Source organism: Anarrhichthys ocellatus, unplaced genomic scaffold, assembly GCF_004355925.1.
Source record: "Anarrhichthys ocellatus isolate YVR2014 unplaced genomic scaffold, GSC_Weel_1.0 scaffold2, whole genome shotgun sequence".
Taxonomy (NCBI): Eukaryota; Metazoa; Chordata; class Actinopteri; order Perciformes; family Anarhichadidae; genus Anarrhichthys; species Anarrhichthys ocellatus.
The window spans coordinates 14,255,251-14,277,747 of record NW_022280032.1 but is presented as its reverse complement, the minus strand read 5'-3'; the positions used below and the strand labels follow the sequence as shown (position 1 = coordinate 14,277,747).

Sequence of the window (22,497 nt, the reverse complement as noted above, 5' to 3'; positions counted from 1 at the left end):
TATATATATATATAACATTCACTATTCTTGGTAGTAGCATTTGTACTGTCACCCACCCCAACCAGTCCTGTGCATATCCCTGCAGCCTCCAGGACTTCAAAGGCCCCTTTCTGGCAAACTGTGCAGCAGCCACTTTCCCTCAGCATCTCAGGAATGAAATAAATTAGATTTGCTTCACATCTCTGCCTCTCTTTTCCAGTTATTGCTTTTTGGAACACAGCTGGGGGTTTTCCACGTCTACAGTCTGTGGGACATTGCAACAATTTCTGAAATTAGAACATTAGTAATTACACAATAGCATGTGAAGATAACTGTGTAAACTACGAATTTTCTCTGATTGTGTGTGTGTGTGTGTGTGTGTGTGTGTGTCTGTCTGTCTGTCTGTCTGTCTGTCTGTCTGTCTTCGCATCCCAGGTCCTGTGGGCGGAGCAGCAAGTGGTGAAAAAAAGGAAGAAGAGGGATATCTATGAAGACCCGACGGACCCAGATTTCCCCAAGCAGTGGTACCTGGTGTGTGATGGTGTCTTATCTTTTATTGTCTGGACTTAATTCGTCTGTCATTATAGCAAAGATGACGTTGAAAATGTCAAACGTTCAGTAGGTATTGTGAATAACAATAAAATAACATTTAAAGCTGCTTCCGTGTGACATTACCAGCAAACAAATTAGTAGGTGCAGTCCGTAGAATATTTAATGATTTTTCTTTTCTGTATTCCATTCAGATTGCCTTTTTAAGATTTTGAAGCCAAGGAGAAGGTCCTCCTCTGCATTCAGATTTGTTCATAGCGGTACTTTTTTTTTTTTCATAATTCAGTTTCTGCTCTGCAATTATTTCTAATTAAACCATGATGGCCTTCTTATTCCTGCCCCGCCTGAACAGCACTCAATAGTTTCAGCTCTGCAGAAGCATTGTCTGATTTAAGACGCATTCATTATCGCAGCGGCACGAGTTATTCATTTCCTCATGGTCGGTCAGATAAGCATAAATTTAATTGCTGTCTTTTGGACTAAACGTATAGGCTTATAGTTTCTACAGCTTGACCATCTACACAGTCAAAGGTACAATGCAATGCATCCCAGCATGCCCAGTTGAATGGAAAATTAAATGTCAGGACAGATTGACTACTAAACTGTATCATCTGTGAAATGTTGACAGCAAATAGTCCTGGCTCTGTCTGCTTGGTTATTTACAGCTTTTCTCTGATATCCTTAAATTTGTCCTAATCTCCCCTTTTTCCTTTTTTTTTTTATATACACAAAACCTCCATCACTGACAGGGATTAATGACAACATTGACTACCCCCAGATATATATATCTATCTATCTATCTATATCCAATTCTGCCATTCAGCATTAGACCTCTTATCGTCTCAGGGCTTTAACCTTTATTTCTCCTGTATAAAGTATTCTTTATACAGGATATTCTTTATTTGGCAGTAAAACCAATTTTTTTTTTTGTATTTAGGGGCTTTTCTACTGGCTTATTCTGGTACATGGGCCCCAGCTGGTTTTTTGCAAACATTTACTTAAAATATGTATTGAATGGCATCTGTGCCAGTTCAAAGCCTACCTCCAGGAATGTAAGCTACCCACCTAAGCATCAGGCATCCTCACAGAAGTGCAGATGCTGGAGTCATACCCTGTGGAGAAGAATCAGCAGGAAACAGAGAAGAGGGCAGAGAAGGTTGTCTGTGATGTCTTTTCCATTTCTACCTGTGTTTTTCTTTAATCTCTTTCACCTCTGGCGCTCACATACTACTTACTGTACGAATTTTCTGTTCATCCAAATCACGCTTTCCCACTTGGTGTCCTCTGAAAGCTCACAGATTGTTATTTCTTCTGCAAGAGAGGGAAATGCTCTCGCCGAGATTTCTCAACCTGCAAAAGTTTTTCCGTCTTTTTTTTCTGACAGCGTAACTACAATGGAACGCTCACACCGGCCAGGTCAGCCCAAAGTGGCAGCCCATGTCAGGGCGACGCATTAAAATTGGATTTTGTGTCCATGAACCACCACCATGGTTTTCCCTTTTATGTCTTGGTGTTTATGTTTGTATTGAGTATTTCATGGTGTTTAACACAACGCTCTGCGGCGGCTAAAAGGCCTTTGCAGATGATTTAAGCTGTTCTCACACCAACAGACCTTTTCTGTTGGTCTGTCTGGGAAGTGTCAGTCACAACAGATTGACAGCTGAACAAAAAGCCTTGTGTCTCTTTCAGTCCACCCCAACGCATCAGGATCTGAATACTAAAGTGGCCTGGGCTCAAGGCTACACAGGAAAAGGTGTAGTGGTGACTATCCTGGACGATGGCATTGAGAAAGACCACCCTGACCTCGTCAACAATTATGTAAGTTGAACAAAATTTATGGGGGGAAAAAGTTAAATGACATGATTGATGTCCTAGCCGTTTTCACGTCTGTGTTAGGACCCTGAGGCCAGCTACGATGTGAATGACGGAGATGCTGACCCACAACCAAGATACACGCAGCGAAATGAAAACAGGTAAGTTGGCGAAAGCAGAAATCCGGCAACACCACTACCAATGGATCAGAATTGCTTCAAAGTTAGCTTTCAATCTTTAAGGAAATTTGCCGGGGGGGGGGGGGGGGGGGACGACAAGTGGACAAGCACATTAATGAACTGAGAAATCATTTGGACTGGAATAAAAATAATTCTTACCAAGCACCCCGTGTCCAACCCTTGTTGTTTTTGACTCTGCACTAGCCTCCTTTACATGTTAGTTGACAGTAAATGACACTGGTAAGAAAGCACCAAGTCTATACGGGCTTTTGGTCCAGTGCTTTTGGCCGAAGCATTTACATTTAGAAACCAATTATTTAAAGTTTGCAAGCACTGGTGCAGTCATTCTGCAAAGACTTGAAAGATTGTTCCCCTTTTCTTCTTTCTTGCTTCAGTACACCAGCCGAGCTGCATTTCAAGCATTAGCCCGCTCTTCCCCACAGCCACTTATTTGTTGCTAATACAATACTTGTTTACTTGCCCTCAGTGATTCATGCTCTTGCCTTGCAGTCTTTGGTCACATTAAAACGAGTTCGTCCCAATTTATTGATGGAACACTAAAGCTCCAGCAAGGGCAAATCCTCCTCCCTTCTCCCCTGTTTCTTCAAACGCTGTGGTCTCCTGCCTTTGTCCAATCCCCCTGGCGCAGATGAGACGCTACATCCCGCCTCTGAAAAGCACAGCAGGATTTCTCTCAAATCTCTCTCTTTTCTGGGACGGCTTCCACCAAGTCTTTTTTGCAGTTGTTTGTTTGTGTTCTTTATTGTGGGTTTCAAAGCGTCGCATCCATTTGCAGTTGGGTCAGGGGGAGAAGCAATATCAGCGTCACACACAAGTTTTCATGAGATTATAGAAGCTATTGTATGAGAATAGAATCCAGGCAGATGTTCTGCTTTGAACTTTGACATTGTTTCTCTCACTAATCTATATTTCTCTCTATCTCTGTCCTCATTCCTCATCATGATCTATTCATCTGCAGTATTTATTAATCTTGAAAGAGGCAAGCATCAGCAGTTTTTTTTTTTTTTTTTTTTTTATAGCAGAGGCCTTGTTTCTTGTCCTTGCCGACAGCTTGAGCGGCCATGCAGAGCGACCCTAGCCCTTTCTGTCAGTGTAAAGTAGATCCCACTCTGTCCTGCTGATAGAACAAAGCACTACTGGAGGGGATTACTCCCTGCCTCTGGTTCACGTCAACTCCCCAACTGCACCATGCTATTACTTCAGAAAGACACACACACACTCACGCATATAATAACAACACAGAGAAACACACACTCTGCTACACATGTCAGTGGAATTGCCAGAGCAATTATCTCGGACTGGATCAATTTATGGGCATGGAATGAAAAGCGAGGGTGTGTCTCTGTCTACAGCGTGGAGCTGCGGTGTTTGGTGTGACCTGTAAACGCATTATATCCAATGAGTTATGTAAATCACAACAGAGAAATACAGGCCGACAGTGAGTAATGCTCACAACCCCCTCACAATGAGATTATATGAATATATTCATAGGACAACAAAAAGCGAAGGAGAGTCGGAGGCGGGCATTTTCCATTGCCATGACGGCCCGTTCATTTGTGCTGATGACAAGCAAGGCTGATTTTTGAATTCTCATATCTGGGTTTATCCTTAGAGATGCTCTGAAGTCTTGAGTTGGCAGCTCTGGCAGATATTGTTAAAGGGGGTGCAGGCCAGGTTGAAGGCTGGCCAAAGCAGGTAATCCGTTTGTGCTTAATCATGTCGATGTTTTTCTTTCTTTTGTTCTCTACTTTCTTCCATTTTTCCTCTATTATGTCAGTATGATGTGGATGTAGAGGGTTAACTTTCTATTTTACATATATAAGTAAAATAAAAAGTTTAATAATGACCAATTTTGTTAATTTTCATGATTATTTGAAACGATGGCCCAGTTCATGGTGATAAACCTCCTGTAGGTTATTTTATATCTTCAGAAAGTATTCATACTGTATCCAACAGGGGATTTAAATAAATACAGTACAATCTTGTCACTAATCTAAACAATATAAACCATAATGCTTATACATTTTTTTTTTACTTGCAGATCTTTTTATATCAGTCAAATAAAACCGTAAGTGTTTTAAGCCGTCCTGACCGGGTACCATCACAGTAATTCAGCATCTGAAACGGCACACACTACCGTGCAGATTTTCGGTTGACTTTTTTTTTATTTGGGTGAGCGCTTTGGTGCGTTGATTGAATTTCTTTTGTTCAGGTATTTTTACTGTCTCCATCCATCTAACTTCCCCTTGAAGAGCTATTAGCTCCCGTTGAGAACTTTTCACAGGGGTCCATTAATTGAGACGCGCCGTTAGATTGTGCAGTGACGGCCTTTATTGGAAAATGATTGGCATGCTACACAGCCGTGTGTGCCCTATCGACACCCAAATACTAAAGTGACTTAAACTCAAGGCTGGGAAGATGAAGGAAGAGAGGTATGTTGGCTAATCAGGTTGATTGCATTGTGAGAGTGTTTTTCATGCTTCTCTCTCCCTATCAAAGTGAGTGGTACACGGCTATTTGTTTCTCTGAACAACGTTCTGCTTCTTCAGCAGAAATTCACTGGAAAGGAAAAAAATGGTAAATGCAGCCGCTGCAGAGCAGACACATCTTTTGCATCTCATTAAATTCTTGATTTCTTCTGACATCAGTCAGGGTCGTGCAGGCGTCCCCTGCAATAGAAAGTTCAGCGAAGTCCTGCAATCTGTATGATGTGAAGTGGTTGGTTGACTTTTGGTCGGGTTCTTTTTTTATAAATTCAAATTATTTTTTTTCCGTTTGAAAAGTTAGCGGCGATAATCACTAATATTAGTTATTATGTTTACGGAGTAACACATATATTATAAGCAAGGAATCGATCTTATGACCTATTTTTGAAATGTGAAAGAGTGTCTTTCATTAATGAAAGATGAGAAAACTGTACTTAATACACTAATTCCTTAAAATATCTTCATCCTTCATAAGTGATATCTTGCCGATTGGACTTTGATTCAAGATTGTATCTCTTACTTATCCAACCATATTGCTTAAATCAAACTGTGACAGCGACGGACTCTAGAGGTTAAATGTTTTATGTGCTTCACTGTAAACACAACAATTTCATTTTGTGTCACTGGGCAGTATTTTGTGTACGTAGTCGACAGAAAATAAGCCTCAATCCACTTGGAATTCAAGCTGCAACACCAGAAAATAGCAACAGGGTTAAACACAATCTGTCCTTGGCCAAACGCTGGCAGACATGTGGCGTCTGAGACATTCCCTATTCAAGTATGTGAATGCAAATGCCTAACCCGTACACACACTGCAGGCATATCTGTGTCTGTATGGAGGTAATAAAGAGTCATCAAGGGTGCGATACAGATCAAATCAGACTGAAGAAGAGCACAAACCAGAGAAGGCATCTTCCTCCTGCGTTGTCTGCTTTGGCGCCTCTGTTGCAGTGCTTGACGCAGCAGGTCGCGCTGCGCTGCGCTGACTTTGCTGCCGACACATTTTAGAAAACAACATTCTGCAGAGTTGACTTTCCTCAAACGTCCACATTCGAGCTTTATGTCGAGTATGTTTTGTTTTTTTTTGACATCAGAGATCCAGATTGTCCTTGGTGGTTTAAGGAGCATGTTTAGAAACACAAACCTTAGTCTGTGCAGTACTTGCAGTACTTGCAGTACTTGCCTACAATTGTTTCTCAATCCACTATTGTGCGGAGAAGATGCATCTTGTAGATAAACAAGTGAACTCTGCATTCAGTAAGGTAAGAGTGGGCGTACGTTGGGAAAATGGAAAACGTGTGTAAGCCTGATTATGATACTTCATGTTTCATTCTGAGGCCTTGACAGTTGGACAGAAGTCTCGGACTCTGGTGGACTGTTGGCAGCGTGAATGGAGAAAGAACAATCGCAAAACAAGAGGATAGTATTTTCTCGATTCACGCTGCAGATAAATGCTTTCTACTGTTTACACTGAGTTTATCAATTATTGTTTACAAAGCTGCCACCCTTTGTCGGGCCCAAATAATATAATTCCGCCTCCCGTCGTCTTGTTTATTCTGCTCCGGACTCCTTGTTTATTTTCCAGACAGCTAGGCAGACTTTATTTTGGAGTTGATGTTGGCAAGGGACCTCACTCTTAAATCTGATTCCTCTGGCTTTCTGTCTGCTATCCTGCTATTATTTAGTTATCTATAAAAGGGCAGCTTTATTGCTTTCTCTAGTATATTGTACATATTTATGTCCTTTTCGGACACCTTACCTTATAGCCATTTTATCCACTATAGCTCCATTAGAATAGTTTATTTCCTCTCCTACCACAGTGCTCCATACAGTAATGATCTTTATTCAGAGAGTAGCAGTTTTTGCCTCACAGTAAAAAAAAAAAAAAAAAAAAAAAATACATTTTGATTTCTCGTACCCCTCTTTGTAGAGATTTCTTTCCCTCCGTGTCCACATGAGCTTCCTCCCACGTAAGGATGTGCAGGTCAGATGGATTGGACTCTCTAAATTGCCTAACGGCATGACTGGTCATGACGGTTAATGTGTCTACATTTGCCTGATGATCTGAAAACTTTCCAAAGTGTTTCTCTGCCTTCTGCCCATTATTTTTGCAAAACGAAAACGTCTCGTCGCTCTAAGTAGCCAGAAATGAGAATGATCTTATGTATGTGATTTTTCTCTAACCCAAGACATTCAAATATAGAATTTTAAGCAAACGGATCACTCTTCCCTACAACGCTGAAGACAGCACCTCTGTGTTCGACCACACAATAAAGAGATCGCCGCTTCACACTCCAGTGTAACCATTTGAACCAACCTGCCTGAGGCCACAGCTGAGCCAAGCAGGAAGTAGCCTAATCCTTTAGGCAGCTCCAGTGAACGGACCCTATTCAGTCCCTCTAAAAACAGAGATAAACCAAAGGAGCAACGCCACGAGACAGATCCTACAGTTTAGCCAAGCACGAGTTAGACATCATTTACACTTGGTGATGCATATTCAACACACACGCTCTATACAACACATCCCCAACACTACACGAGCGTGTGTGTGTGTGTGTGAGAGATCATAGTGGCCTACCATCTGTAAGTGTAGATTCTCACTGCTTGAATACGCGTCTTTCTGTTTTCGAGGCCTGTATGAGAAAGTATGCTGTGTCAGCATGGAGCTTTTCTCACTCATCTGCTGGTAGTAACACCCACAGAACTGGTCTGTTCTACCGATTTTATCTGAGTCGAGTCAATTCATCACAAGCAGTGCTACTCAGCGTGTTTAAGTAGTTGTATCAAGTTTTTGTGGCTCTGGGAGATCTTTCTAAATCTTGAGAGAAGCTGTGTAGTTGCATTATTGGAAATGTAGGCTTTAGAACTTGACTTGCATTAGGGACTAAAAGTCAGGATTCTTCAGCCTTTGCTGTTTGATTTTGACTATGTTTTTATCCGTCTCTTGTGAGTCTCTTAACTTTATGGAAGAGCAATGCTAAATCATTGGAGCATCCCTTAAATGTGGATTTATAGCTTTGCGTGAAGGAGTTGGCGGCACCAAAGGCTGTGCCGAATCTGATATGAGCCTCCTCAAAAAATGTAACTCAAATCTCAGACTCGTATCACAAAGTAAATGAAAGAAAGTAAACACAGTGATTGACAGGAATATAATTAAACCACAATAGCGCCTGAACGAATACAATACAGCCATGTCGCGCTGCCATGGTGAAGTCTATACTGTATCCAGCTTTGGATCTAATGCACCTCCTGTACTTAAGTATATTGTCATATTCTACCTCTTCCAACTGCTCACCATCCCATCCCATGGTGTCTTGTAGTGATCACAAAAAAACCTCCAAAGTCAGTTTAGGTAATAAAATCATAGAATTAGACATAAGCAAATGAGCAATGTTTTTATTTATCCTTACCCCAACTAATGATCTAATTACACGTTGGCGTGAGTAAACGCTTAAGGCCGACTCAAAGGATTAGATCAACATTGAGGCTTCAATAAGATGGTGATGTGTGTGCATACTGTACATTAATAGACTGTACTGTGCAGTATATATAGACACTGTATGGTCTGTGGTCGCATTGCATCACGTGCAGAGAGGTTGTGCTGGGAGACATGTCTCCAGTAACTGGCAGGGCAATGACTTGACCAAATATGGGGCCTTGGCCTGAGGAGGAGAGATAAAAGCATTACTTCACTCCGCCCATTTGCTCCTTCTGATAAGATAAGGGAGGTCACATTGGCTGTGTGAATAGAGCGTCTCTCGTTCAGCGGCCTTTTATCTGAGCTTTGTTTAAGCTCTGTTGGGTCTTTTCTCCACAGCTTGTCTTTTTGCCATCCTCAGACTCTCACTCTAACGTTAACTAACTTTGATCGTCTTTCTCCGAGATGAGGCTGCATTATTCTGAAGCTTATTTGTTGTTTTCCCACATCTCATTGTATAAACTTTTCAGACTGCACTTATGCGTGACCCGGAGAGTCGCCGCGTCTGACACCTCTTCCAATCTATTTTAAATGGATATAGAATGGAGGCATTCAGTAAAGTGTCTGGGAAATCATTTCATTTCATGGACATTTGACAGATAGAATTGTGGCTTCGAATTGAACCCTTTGTCTGCTCTGGAACGTCTGAGCCTCCCTGGATATATTAAGCTGTCTGGCCGGTTTAGCTGAATTCAATCCAGGCCAATCACTCATTCGCACACATACACACGCACACACACACACAAACCAGCTGCATCTTGATGCGTAAGGCCTCTCTGTAAACGTATTCCCAGACCTCTGGCTGTGTGTTCACTCTGCCCATCCTGGCTGAATCCCCTGCCTGGCATCCCATCTGTGTCCGCGGCTCCTTGGTCTGAGGATGTGTGCTGTCTGGAGCGCAGAAGACATTTTTTTTACGATGCTATGTAGATGAAACAATAACGGTACGTGCAGCTAAATAAATTTCAGACCTCATGTCAAAGTATCATGGACTTTAATTTGAATTTTAAACACCAACGCGTCTCATTGCGCAAATTCGAGCATCGATAATCAGAGCATCTTTGTTCCAAAAGGCAGAGCTGCGAGCCAGCCAGCCTGTTTGTTTGTTTGAACATAAGTCATTGAGAGTTGATATTTGGAGCTGTTATTTGCGGTGTAATTCAACTGCAAATGCCGACACATTGCAAGAGTGTAGTAAGTAGTTTGGACCGAGCCATCTGGCTGGCCACGGTGCTGGCTATACGTGTTTTTTGGACAGTGCGGATAATCGCAGACTCCCTCGATGGTGAAAGAATATGTTCCCTTTATAATTTATATTCCTGCCGTGTTTACTCAGTACTGTTCCACCGTTAGAAAATGAACAACGCTTCAAAAGAAAATGTGACATGTATATTGCTTTAAAATGTAGCCTCGTACTACATTTTACACTTCAAGCCAAAACAAACAGGTTTAAACCTCCAGTTGTATTTATCAATTTTTGGGATCATTTCCAAGAGAAATAGCTCATAAAATGGAACTTGCACTGGATCTCTCCACATTAAAATGAAGAATGCTTCTGCTGCATTAAATTACAGAGGAAGCACTTAGTGTCCTGCATGTCTACAAATATAGATCTCTTTTACTTTTTAGGTTTTAGTTTTTTTTATATTAAGCAGCCACATTATTGCAGTATGAGAATTTGTGCTCTGCCCTGAGTAGCACTAAAGCTTCCTCAGTTTAACAGTCTTCTCACTCATATTTCCGACGAATATTACTTTTGTTTTTCTGGCCTGAGATGACTGATGGTCACCATTCAGCACCCACTCAGTAGTGTTTCAGCACATAATAACATGATTGACTTGTGTGAACGAGCTCGCGGTGCCAGTCAGTCAGACGTTGTCAGGCGCGCGGTGGTGAGCTAAAGTGTAACGAGTGGGCAAGTGAGCGCTCTTGATTCAACAATAAATATTCATTTAAAGGTTCGCTCGCCACTCCACGTGCAGACCGAGATGTGACGCTGCACAGAGATTAACAGACCTGGAAGCTGAACAACTGAGGCTGTGCACTACGCCTCGTGCGTTTTCATTCACTCAGTTTCTCTTTGACAATCAGCCAAATGGACTGAATTGTGCGCGTGAATTATATTGATTATCTAATGCTTATTGGGTCATAATGGCGTTTGAAGCCGCACTTTTCCCCAAAAAACTGCTGCTACAGTACATAACGGTGTTAAGAGATGTCCTCCCTGCGTAATGAGTCCCAGTTTAACCCCTGAGTACATGTACTGTATATTGCTCTCGAGGGAGCCATCAACTCTCCCATCACCTGCTGCCATTTATACAAGCCAGTTAGCAGTAAAACAATGTAGTTTAACCTCTTGATAGCAATAATCATAACTTCATTGCATTTGTGATGTATTACACGCTGCCATATGTTGTGCCAAGGTCCTTATGGGGGACTTTCTGTCAGTGAAAGATTTGCCCTGTCAGGCCAGTTGATTACTCGTTTAAAAATCACTGTAATGCTTGTAGTTGTTGACAGCCTAATGCATGATTTGTTAGGAGGCAACATGTGCCTTATTCCACACCGTCCTTTTTGTAGTTTTTTTGGGTTTTGTTCTTTGACGTTGTAAATCCTGAACTAGTGAAAAGAAGAAGAAGGAAGAAAACAGCAGTGCTCCTCTGCTAAAATGTTTGACGGTGAATAAAAGTGGGAATTAGCGGGACGGTAATATATCACAGAGCTACACAGAGTCTAATCAGGATCCCAGCTGGAGGCGTAGCCTACTCTGACCCTGTGAAATTACTTTGTCCTCTGCCTCATCTGAGGTTGGGAGATCAAAAATGAAGACATTTTTGGCTCTTTGAAAACAATAATGTGTACGTAATTAGCTTTGTTCCGATAACATTCACGCAGCACGTCCCGGAGATGGGTGTAAAACTGTTCACCTCCTAATCCGATACCTCTACTGTAATCAGCAGACAATCTTAATGATCTGTGTTAAATGGCCAACGCTCCTTCTGCTCCATCCATTCGCAGTCCGATCACACCGCTTCAACGCTGAAGTCAATGAAACAAATTAAATCCATTTCACTAATGATTACCTTGTTTTGCCTGGAATGATGCAACGCTGTGAAGGTAGAGACTTTTCTTTGGCTTTTATTCGAGCGGAACTGTGGTTGATCATCACATTTTTTGGGGGGTTGGAGGTGTTTTTGTTTGTGAAGTGTTGGTGTGTTTGACATCTAGACAACGCTCTATGGGGAACCTGTCTGTTCTGAGAAACACAAGACTGGTTGAAGGTATTAATGAGGGACTCTGTGAATAATTCATGTACATCGATAACATCTCATTTCTCATTTGTCTGGCCCGGTGACTGTCAAGGTAAAGTTTAGGAAAAGGTCTTTGTGTTTCTCCTCAGGTTTCACCGTCGTTACTTTTGATTGGACGCGCCTGTATGCTGCAGCCTGTACAACAGGAGAATAGTTACTCATTTTTTATTGGGTAGTAGAGGTGAACGGAGGAGTTGTCTAAAGTGGCTGTGTTTAACAGGAGAGGATTGGGGCCACTGGCTTTATGTTTCTCTTTTGACTTTGGTGTATTTTTAGCTTCAGCCCAGCTCAGTTCAGGACGTTACAAACAATTGCTGCTTTTTTTTGCTGTCAGCAATTGGTATTGTGAGTTATTGTCATGCTCATGCTTGATGTGTAAATTGTCACTTTGTGATCTTCCTCCTTTTTACTTATTACTATCTTTTGTGACTTTGTCTCTCCCCAGACATGGAACGCGATGTGCAGGAGAAGTTGCAGCAGCAGCCGACAACGGTGTGTGTGGGGTCGGTGTGGCCTATGACGCTAAGATAGGAGGTGAGTGAAGCATGCCACGGGGATTGTTAATCGGATAAATGTTTAATAAGAAAAAATTATAATTTAAGTTTGGTATTGCACAATAATACTCACATTCAAACTAATTAGCCTAGAAGGGAATTTGTTTCAGCTGAGCTCCATTTAGTCCAGGACCAGAATCCGAATCACAGACTCAGCTCTGTCTTCACATTTTGTTACAGACCCAGTAATAGATTGTGAAGCTGATATCCTTCATGTTTTTTCTGTTGTTGTTTCATTTTTTACCGAATGATTGACTCCCTGTTGTTCAGATGCACAAGTGAAATTGTGCTGCAGAGATAGGCAAGAGCATGCAGTGAATCGTCCTTGATCTATTGCTGCTGAGAAAAATAGCTCGTCTTTCTGCAGATTTTGCTCTGGAAAGGAGTCGATTGTGGCTTTGTCAACACTTACAGGACAATGCCTGGAAACATGTAGGTTTCAGATTTATGTTTCAGACAAGGTGAATCTTTTTTTTTTTCAAACCAGCAAATATCATAACTCAGTCCACCTTAATTTGACACTTGGCCTGAAACTCCAACCTTTCCTCCACCAATTAGATAAAAAGCTAGTTCAATTTTTTAAGTGTTTTGTTGAGTCCTTTGTGAATTTAGTATTATGCTGATGCCATGAGACTGACTTCGCAACCCAGCGGACGTCCTTTCATGCCACTGTGTAAATCAACTGCCTAAAACGCTGGTCAAAATAAGACTCGCAGTCTCTTGATTAAACGGTGATACAGCTGGTGGCACGTGCAGATATGCATTAAACAAAGAAGACGTTCCCTTAAATCAAACGTGACCACAAATTAAGTCTGAAAGGTCATTTTCTTTCTCTTTCTCCTCATAGTGTTTGCACTTGATAAAGTATTCCGAGGAGGCTTTTACTAACTTTTGTCACTAAACAATCTGTCAGTGACATGATGGCAGCCAACAAGACTCAGCGGAGCCTGTGGAGCCCTGAGCAGTCCCGTTCACAGATGTTACTCATAATTCTCCTTCTATATCTTCATTACCATTCATCTCCCGACGGAGCCGCGCATTGGCCCTGTTCTCGTAAATTACTCCTCTGTGAATCTGTTCACGTCACGGGGTCAGTGGATTGTTTATAAACAGCTGGGATTTGCTCCCAAATACCAGTGGCGTGTGTGTGTTCTTGGCTCACTCTGCATTTCCTTTCACCTACTGTACCTGTATTCCCTCCACACACACACACATACACACACACACACACACTCACTCACACACTCATAGCTGCATTCCTGCTACTTCTGACTTGCTGGAGCAAAACTCGCACAGCAGTGTCTTAATAAGGAATCGTCGAGCTGCGGGAAGTTGATGGGAATTGCAACGACAATGATTATCATTACCGCTGCAATACAGCCAGAGCATAATGATCTACCGAGCAAACATTGTGCTTTTTGTGGCATGTTTAGCCCAGTTAAGCATTTATTTTTTTCTTATTATTCAAACTTGTGTAACTTGTGAATCCCCATGCCAACAGAGTAATTACCGCTGTGGCTACATCTCCTCTGGCATGTGTTTTTCCAGGCAGGTTGTGTAGAATGGATTATTTAAGTCTTAATCGTCGTCACTGGCAGTGTTGCCTCTGAGGTCCGGCGGTCTTCTCCCAGTAATGGACGTTGTTTGAGGTCACCTCATTTCACGCCTCTCTACAGCCATTAATGTTCAGAGGAGCGATCTGAGGGTGCTCACTTCAAAGGCTCAGACAGGGTTGCGTTCAGGTATGATGAAAGGTGACATCCAGCGCCTCCCTGTGTGGGCACACCAGTCCTGTTGAAGGCTTTGTGAACTCTCAGCTCATTTATACCAGTGTGTATGTCCTCTCGCCTGCAGTCTGTTAGGTCTGTCTGCATACGTGTCCTTTCTGTGTGTTCATTGGGGTTAGGTAACTAGCCTGTCTTGGTTTAACATCCAGCTGGGTTTTTGTATGTGTGATGGTAAAAAATATATATATCCATGAGAGCGGCATCTGTGAGTGAAGATTTGTACGCTTGCTCATTAAAACTGGAACTCTGTGAAGTATTTGGTTTCTCCTGTGAGGTCTTTTGTTTCTCCTTTTTTTTGTGTTGTATTTTTTTGTGGCAGAAGATAAAAAGGGAATTTGCGGTCCGACCGATTTCTTTCAGTCTTTTTTTGACAAGTTTCCTCTCGTTGTCATCTCATGCTGGGTTTTTCCACTGAAGTTTTGACACCTCTCCACCCATCTGAAGCTAAAATCCATACGCTCACTATCTCTTTACCATCTGTCATTCTGTCGCTCTTCCTTCGTCACTTTTCAACGTCTCCAGTGTGGTAACCTGCTCTGCGCTGCATTGCCTGTTCATTTCACAGGAGTTCGTATGTTAGATGGGGAGGTGACGGACGTGGTGGAGGCCCACTCTCTGAGCCTGAACCCGCAGCACATCCACATTTACAGCGCCAGCTGGGGCCCAGAGGACGACGGCAAGTCACTGGACGGTCCTGCCAAGCTGGCGAAGGAGGCTTTCCTCCAGGGAATCACCAAGGTCAGTATATACATAAGCTTGAACTTTTAATCTACTATCTTCCCTGATCCTCTCATCTAACCTTTGGCAAGGAAGCAAATACTTTAAGAGTAATTCACAACACAACTGTTCCTTTTTATGTGGAGCAATTTATCTCATACCAGCAAAAAAAAGCTTTTTTTCCACCTATACATGTACGTGAGTTTGCTAATTGGCCTCTGACTAGCCCTTTAGGGTTGGATCGAGTATGACATTAGAGAGTATGACATGTTATCATAGGCTAATGTCATCATTTCTCATGCGTCAGCATGCTGCATCAAAAGGCGTTAGCCCGAACAGCTAAATGATAAATGGGAGATGGGAGAAAAAATGAATCAGAGGAGCAGTCACTGATGCAGAACAATAGTTAGATTCAAAGACCGCAGTCATTTTTCTGTGGAAAAGAATGATTCATATGTCACATCCCAGAAAGTGAATTGCTCCACATATCGTGGTGTGTTAGTGAGGAGAAATTGCCTGACAGCAGCACAACAGGGCCTTTCTGGTTCAGCGTGTGTTCTCCTGGCAGTGAGATAACCCCTGGCACCGAAGTCTTTATCGTCTGGCCTCTGTAACCTACAGCCAAGGCAGCGTTGGGTCATAAATTGGACTGGAAGGTTTAGCTAGAGCTTCAAGACTGTAGTGTTATGATTCAGTCAGCATCAACACATTAAGTAGAAGGAAATTCCCCCCCCCCCCAAATTTGCAGTAATTTGTGAAATGGAGAATCCCATTTAAACAGCTGTGAACAAGCTTTTTGGAAGTCTGTGTTCAGGGGAAAACGAGGTCCCTTTGTACACTTGCAAGTTTAAAATGTGATTGAAGGAGCAGTGAAAACAGTGTTGCAGCATCAGTGATAAGGAAGCACAGATTCAGGTATCTTTTAAATTTGCTTCAGTACTGCAAAGGGAAAATACTGGAACTGATGATGTGACAGGACTTTTATTTTGTCAGCAGGCAGAGAGCAAAACAGACAATCTCAGTCTTGAACAATACGAGAAGCAAAACATTCGTGCTGCTTTTACCATCAAACACCCGTTTTTATGTTCCTTTTTTGTGTTCTGTGGGTGACGGAGAGGAAGGGAGAAAGAAATGGTATACATATGTTTCTCTCTCCTTATTAATGTCTTGTTTGCTCTGCTCTCTGTATGTGGGATTTTATAGACGTCCCTCCACTTTCTTTTGTCTGTTTCTCCATCATACAGTATGTATTTCTTTGGTTATTGTTTTGTTATAGAAAAATAATATCGTATCCGCCCACTTGGTTCAAACTGTATGTGGTAGAAGAAATGCTTTAATCTTTCAGTTTTAATCTGAATGTCAGCGTCTGGGTTGCTGCTTTCACACTTTGATCAAAGATGTTATTTCCATTTTTCGAATGACAGGGTGTGATTAATGCTGAAAATAAATGTGACAAGTTAGTAGATTATGACAATAATTATACCTATATTTATTCTTCACTTTTCCAAAAAGAAAACCACTCAAAAAGTGTTTCACAAAAGAGCAAATGAAAGGCAGAGGGATGATGAGCTATAAAAAGAAGAAGAGGGCTCTCTAAGAATATTGTTCAGAGAAGGAAACCCGTGATAAAACTCTACATCATAAGTAAAACTAATTAAAAGGCCATTTTAAAATGTGTCTTTATAATTTGAACAAATGGGCACTGAGGTTCTCCTCCATCCAGAGGCTGTTTCAGCGCTTCACCGCCCTGACTGCAGATGCTCTTCTGCCCTCTGACTCCAGCTGAACCCCGGGAGACAACAACTGGTGTGCAGACCTCAGGCAGAAATCAGCCGTGTAGTAAGAGAGAAAAGGTCAACAGTGCAGACCAACCAGTGCCATAATAAGCAGTAAAACTTTAAAAAAATCAATTCTGAAGGTCATAGGTAACTAGAGCAGGAAGAAATGCTGAGATTGAGATGTGCCAAAACAGTTCTGGGGCATTTCAGCGATTACAGAGTTGCAGTAAGATAATCAGCTGGAGACAAATGCATAAAACATGTTTTGTGTGTCTTGGAACAAAAGAAACAATCTAATCTGAGCAATGTTCCTGCGTTGACAAACGACACCCTTTGTTACTTTGCTAAAATGTTTCCAGCCTCCTGTTGGCAGGTCCACCCCGAACCCGACCAAATGTGCGTGTGTGTGTGTGTGTGTGTGTGTGTGTGTGTGTGTGTATGTTAGGAGCATACAGTCTCACTGCCAGATATCATGTTGTCATTTATCATGCCCCTAAATTATATTCTGCTTGAGTAGATTTCGTAATTACATTTCTTCTGTTTGTTATCTGCTGTTCTGTGCCGCAATAAGTCGCCTGACATTATGATGTGTTAATAAGAGTTGTGCCGACAGCGGTTCACTGCTTCTGAGCGAAAGCACACAAGTGACAAAGTGTTTAAGCAGTCAGACAAACGTCTTTGTCAAAGGCAATGTTTCACACTTCAACCAATTCTTGTTGGAGTCTTTCGTTATGAACGTTAACGCTTGTGTGCTTCGATACCACAGGGCCGCGGCGGACAAGGCTCCATCTTTGTGTGGGCCTCGGGTAATGGTGGCCGGGAGCAGGACAGCTGTAACTGTGACGGCTACACCAACAGCATTTACACCCTTTCCATCAGCAGCACCACGCAGTCCGGCAACGTGCCGTGGTACAGCGAGCCCTGCTCTTCCACCCTCGCTACTACCTTCAGCTCTGGAAACCCTGGGGAGAAACAGATAGTGGGTGTACACACACACACACACACACACACACACACACACACACAAATATACATGTACCTCGTACTTTGCGATGGCCTTCTTAGTCAGCCATAAATTGATGCTGCTACATCCAAAATGAAACCTTTTCAAGTGTACGTACACACTCATCTCATCTCTGGGAAATCAAAAATGGGCATCAAGCTGTCAAAATCAGAGTGACTGATGTGAAACATACAGTGAGCAAAGCTGACAGACAATGAGAGATGCCACATGCTTCCTTCAAGCTGCTTGTCTGCTGAAGAAAGACTTGCCTCGGGGATAGAGAATAACATAAAACAAACCATAAATCTGCCATTTCCTTCAGAATACACCAGGGGCCTGCTGCAGGCGAACAGACACAACTCATCAAATAGATGAAATTGAAGTCATTCTGAAATGTACGACAGCTGTTGTATTGTTGATTTGGTAGTCAGAAGCTGCTATTATTTGTTGTATCAGTGAGTTCATACAGCTTTCGCTTGTCCAAAACAAGGATTTATGTTCCCTTTGTCAGAATTTTGTGTTTGGTACATTTATGTGTTGACTGTCAAATCTCAAACAAACCAGGACCAGGCTTTTAAACTCACAAGTAGCTGTGAAAACATCAAACATCAGTGTAGGACTGCAACTATTACTTTCATTATTGGTTAATCTGTAGTAATAAAAATTAAAATAAAGATGTCAGATTGCTCGTTTGACTGACCAAGTGTTCAAAACCCCAAATTATTCAGTTTAGAATGATAGAAAACTGAAACAAGCTGAAAAATCTTGATCTTGATAAATGACTAATCACTAAATGGGTGATGTTAGTCAAAAACAAATGAAATATGTCAGTGTTTCAGTGTTGTTTTATCCAGTTCTGATATCTAACAGTTGCGTGCACACACCTCCGTTTGTTTACTCCCCTGACACGTAGACTTCTTTCCACAGATAATGGCCATTAGTGCCACAATCTGTCAGGCCAAAAGTTGCAAACCAAGAAGCTGTCCCTGACCTCCACACCTCGCCTTGCCCTCTGGCTTTCTTCTCATTTCCGTCATGTCCCCGTCGTGACCCAGACAGGCCTCATTAGCTTTCTGGCATTGGCAGAGGCCGAGAGCAGAGGTGTACGCGGCGTACCAACATACTCTGTCTCTCCACCACCCGACATGACTGGGCTGATTTGGCTGACATTCACTTCCCGGCTGTGACCCCTTGGCGGTGATCCACAGACCTGAGACTGAACCTTATTGCTCTCTCTCTCTCTCTCTCTCTCTCTCTCTCTCTCTCTCTCTCTCTCCCTCTCCCTCTCCCTCGTCCTTCCCACCTCCGATCGCTGCAGGCAGAGCTCCCATTGTCCCCGGCCCTCCCCCGGTCTAACCTCTCTGTGACTGTAAACTTCTCTCACGCTGATGTGGGAAACTCAATGTGTCATAGTAACTGTGTCTAACCTTCAGTATTTCTGTGCACTTCTCTCTCTCTCCTCCTGTCTCCAAGGTGACCACAGACCTGAGGCAAAAGTGCACAGACTCTCACACGGGGACGTCCGCCTCTGCCCCGCTGGCTGCTGGGATCATTGCTCTGGCTCTGGATGCCAAGTGAGTTAAAAAACGACACAACCTCCTCCACATTAGAGCTACTTTTATAGTCAACCCTGTAGGCATTTCGTTTTTTACAGTAAGCATGGGTGGCGTTGATGTGTGAAGCAAAAGTTTCTCAATGACTGCTCTGATTAGAGGGCGTTAACAACATTCTTTACTCATATAATGTTCATGACATAGGTAAGTCCTAACCAGTCGTTTGTCAGCGTTGGCCTTAAAAGACTCATTTAAAACAGTAGATACCGTGCTGAGCCATTTTCAACCCATGAAATGCAGATTATTTTTAATTTGGTAAGAAATGTGCGCGTGCACTCACGTCTGGGAGTCGGTGTTGGCCTAACTCCCAGCCCAGAAATTCTTTCCTCAGCAAATTAAGCTTTTGATAATCAGTTAATTAGACAGACAAATCAGCAGCTGCAGTGCACACAGACATCTGAATACCTGTAGGGCTGGCCGCGAAGACTTTAAACCGGAGAGCGCCTCTCATTATCGCTCACTCAGGACTCCAGGTGTCGGAATCCAAGTTTCTGTCAGCAGCGCTAATGTGTTCTCCATTTTGCTCGTATCTTTAGTCATATCTTGCGGCATGTTAACGCCTCTTATCAGTCAGCCGTCCTCCGCTCTGCATAATTTGCTTCATTTCCACATTAGCATATACCTGACAGGTGTCGAAAACCAAATCCAGTATTACCTCACAAACGCAGGTTTCAGTTCAGGTATACATACTCGGCGTATATACCCAGGTTTATCTCGGCACTGTCACCTGGCATATCATGAGAGAAGGGCGCTGACTGACAGACCTAAAGTTTACACCGGTAAGATTATCTCTCACTTCTACCAGCACAGCAGAGTCAGCTCTCTGTTCTCCTGACAGGCAGCCGTAATAACAGGGAAGCTAGTTTATCAGACTGGGACCACACAGGAATTCACAGAGATGGAATCATTTAATAGGCAGAGTGTTTTTGCTTTCTGTCGTTTTATTATTTTATTTTCCCCCCCCTTCGCTCTTGGCTGGGGTGACATTGAGTGGATGAGGGGGGGGGGGGGGGGGGGGGGGGGCATGGGATCCTGTCCATTAACAACACATGAGAGGATGTGAGGTGTGAATGCTGATACGGAGAGTTGGCAGAGGTGATGTGCAACAGTGCAATCCTGTTTCTATATCTGCCTAGTGTGGTGTTGCACTCAATGAGCATTATCTTAAACCACAGAGCAGTTTTCTCATCGTTGGCAACTCGCAGGCTTTTCGTCTGAATGCTTCCCTGCCGTGCCTCTTAATAAATCTTGATAAAAAAAACACACGTTTTTATTGGGCTTCTACTGTTGGAAGGTGACCTCATCCCCCAGTCCCAGACCTCATTACAAACTATCATTACAGAGAGGTCTAGACACAGTCCTTCACACTGTTTTACTGTGTTCCCCGACCTTTCAACACAATAGGTTATGGTGTACCTTTAATACTGTAGTTTATCACCGGTGTTAAAACCATAATGTGAGCCCATACCTTTGTTATGGTTGACATATTCCTCAGGGCTTCCTCTACACCGCAGTATAATATTTCAGAAATGTATGTCTCAGGTGGATCCTATTTCATGCGTGTCTACAGACTGTTGACCTTTTCCATATCCCACAGCTCCTCACATTTCCTCTACTGTATTGTCATACAGTCGAGGTCAGCGAAACCAGTTTTTTCTCAGAAGTGCGCATAATGTGGAAAGTGATACGTTTTGGCTATTACATTACAGACAGACAGCACAGTTACTCTGCTTTCCTTCCTGTATCTCTGCAGTATGAACCTGACCTGGAGGGACATGCAGCACCTGGTGGTGAGAACGTCCCGGCCCGGACACCTCAGCGCCGGAGACTGGAAGACCAACGGAGTGGGACGCAGAGGTAGAGGCTGGCTCGTCCAAAATAAGCACAGATGCTATTGTATGGCGTAGTATTTGTGCTTCTATCCTGGGCACACAATGGGACTTTGTGAGCACATGCATTATATAATAATATTTATATAATAAAACTCTATGCTGTGCGCAGTAAATTGTTCAATATTGTGCACATGCGCGCACAATAATACCCTCTCACTCAGTTTCAAACTTGCTTCCAAAATCTATGGAGACTCGTTCTCTCAACTTCTGTGCTCTGTGCGCCCTCCGGTCTCTGCATGCTCAACCAACTTGACAAAGTGTTACAGCATGCCACAATTTCAGTCGAAAAGTTTGGATAAAATTAATAATTTGTTATTGGCTGTTTTGTCTCCACTGTGATTGCCAGTAGGTTTCTGTCTGCCACAATATATATTCTCTGTAAATCACTCCTCCTGTGTTGTCCTTTGAGAAAAGATCTGAACGAATTTATTTTTAAATTTTCCATGATGGCTTCATTTTAAACCATATTTGCATAATCCTTAACGTCACTGTTTTGTCATAGACACAGAGCTGTAAGCCACACTGAGCAAGACAGCAGCCTGCTACACGACACAAGATCAACAGATTCCGAACAACAAAGCACATTAGCTTTCCTGCTTAAGTCTCTCTCTTATCTAACTCACAAACATGAACCCACGCCATGTCCCATGTCCAAACAAACATTCACCGGGGGAAAAGTGCACAGCTGACATCATTTTCAAGCCTAGATAACTAAAAAAACTGGTACGCTGTAGCACAGCAAACAGTGTGTGAACCCATCTGCCAATATCCTTATGGTCCGTTTAGATGCTGGTGCAGCCTTGACCCTTCAATAGCACTGTTAACAACACACTGTCTGCCCAGGACAGTGCAAGACCTTCCAGCTGGCTGAGACGAAAAGGAGTATTTCTGAATTTTCCACAAGAACTTTTTTTGTTCCTTTCAATAACAAAAACAAATTAACATTTCAAAAAAAAATATATATATATACTGTATACAGTATATTTTTGACTACATTAGCAGAAAGGGATGCCTGAATCTGATTTGAATAACTGAAGCAACTGAATTTCTGCGCTGGATTGTAATTAACAGTAGAGAGTGGATGGTTGACTGACAGTTATTTCTCTTTCTGTGATGTTTATCTCGTCGTTGCCGCCCACCAACCTGTCACTCTCTTTATCTCTCCGTCTTCTTTCCCCACAGTGAGTCATTCGTACGGCTATGGGCTTTTGGATGCAGGTGTCATGGTGGCTTTGGCACAGAACTGGACCACAGTGGGACCACAGCATCAGTGTGTTCACACCATGCTTGCAGAACCAAGGTCAGAAGGTTGACTTGAAACTGTGTGTGTGTGTGTGT

At 42.6% G+C, this 22,497-nt stretch overlaps 1 protein-coding gene across 4 annotated transcripts in view; it reads left to right on the top strand.

The window, feature by feature from the left end:
- Positions 1 to 22,497, top strand: part of furinb (furin (paired basic amino acid cleaving enzyme) b) — an 88,521-nt gene that overhangs the window by 60,803 nt on the left and 5,221 nt on the right. For all 4 annotated transcript variants that reach the window (XM_031870347.1, XM_031870328.1, XM_031870356.1 and 1 more), the window contains 9 exons: positions 415 to 510; positions 2,218 to 2,346; positions 2,425 to 2,501; positions 12,261 to 12,349; positions 14,722 to 14,894; positions 17,418 to 17,630; positions 19,128 to 19,228; positions 21,021 to 21,124; positions 22,342 to 22,459. In XM_031870347.1, the coding sequence (XP_031726207.1) occupies positions 415 to 510; positions 2,218 to 2,346; positions 2,425 to 2,501; positions 12,261 to 12,349; positions 14,722 to 14,894; positions 17,418 to 17,630; positions 19,128 to 19,228; positions 21,021 to 21,124; positions 22,342 to 22,459 (1,100 nt within the window). The remainder of the gene's footprint in view (positions 1 to 414; positions 511 to 2,217; positions 2,347 to 2,424; positions 2,502 to 12,260; positions 12,350 to 14,721; positions 14,895 to 17,417; positions 17,631 to 19,127; positions 19,229 to 21,020; positions 21,125 to 22,341; positions 22,460 to 22,497) is intronic.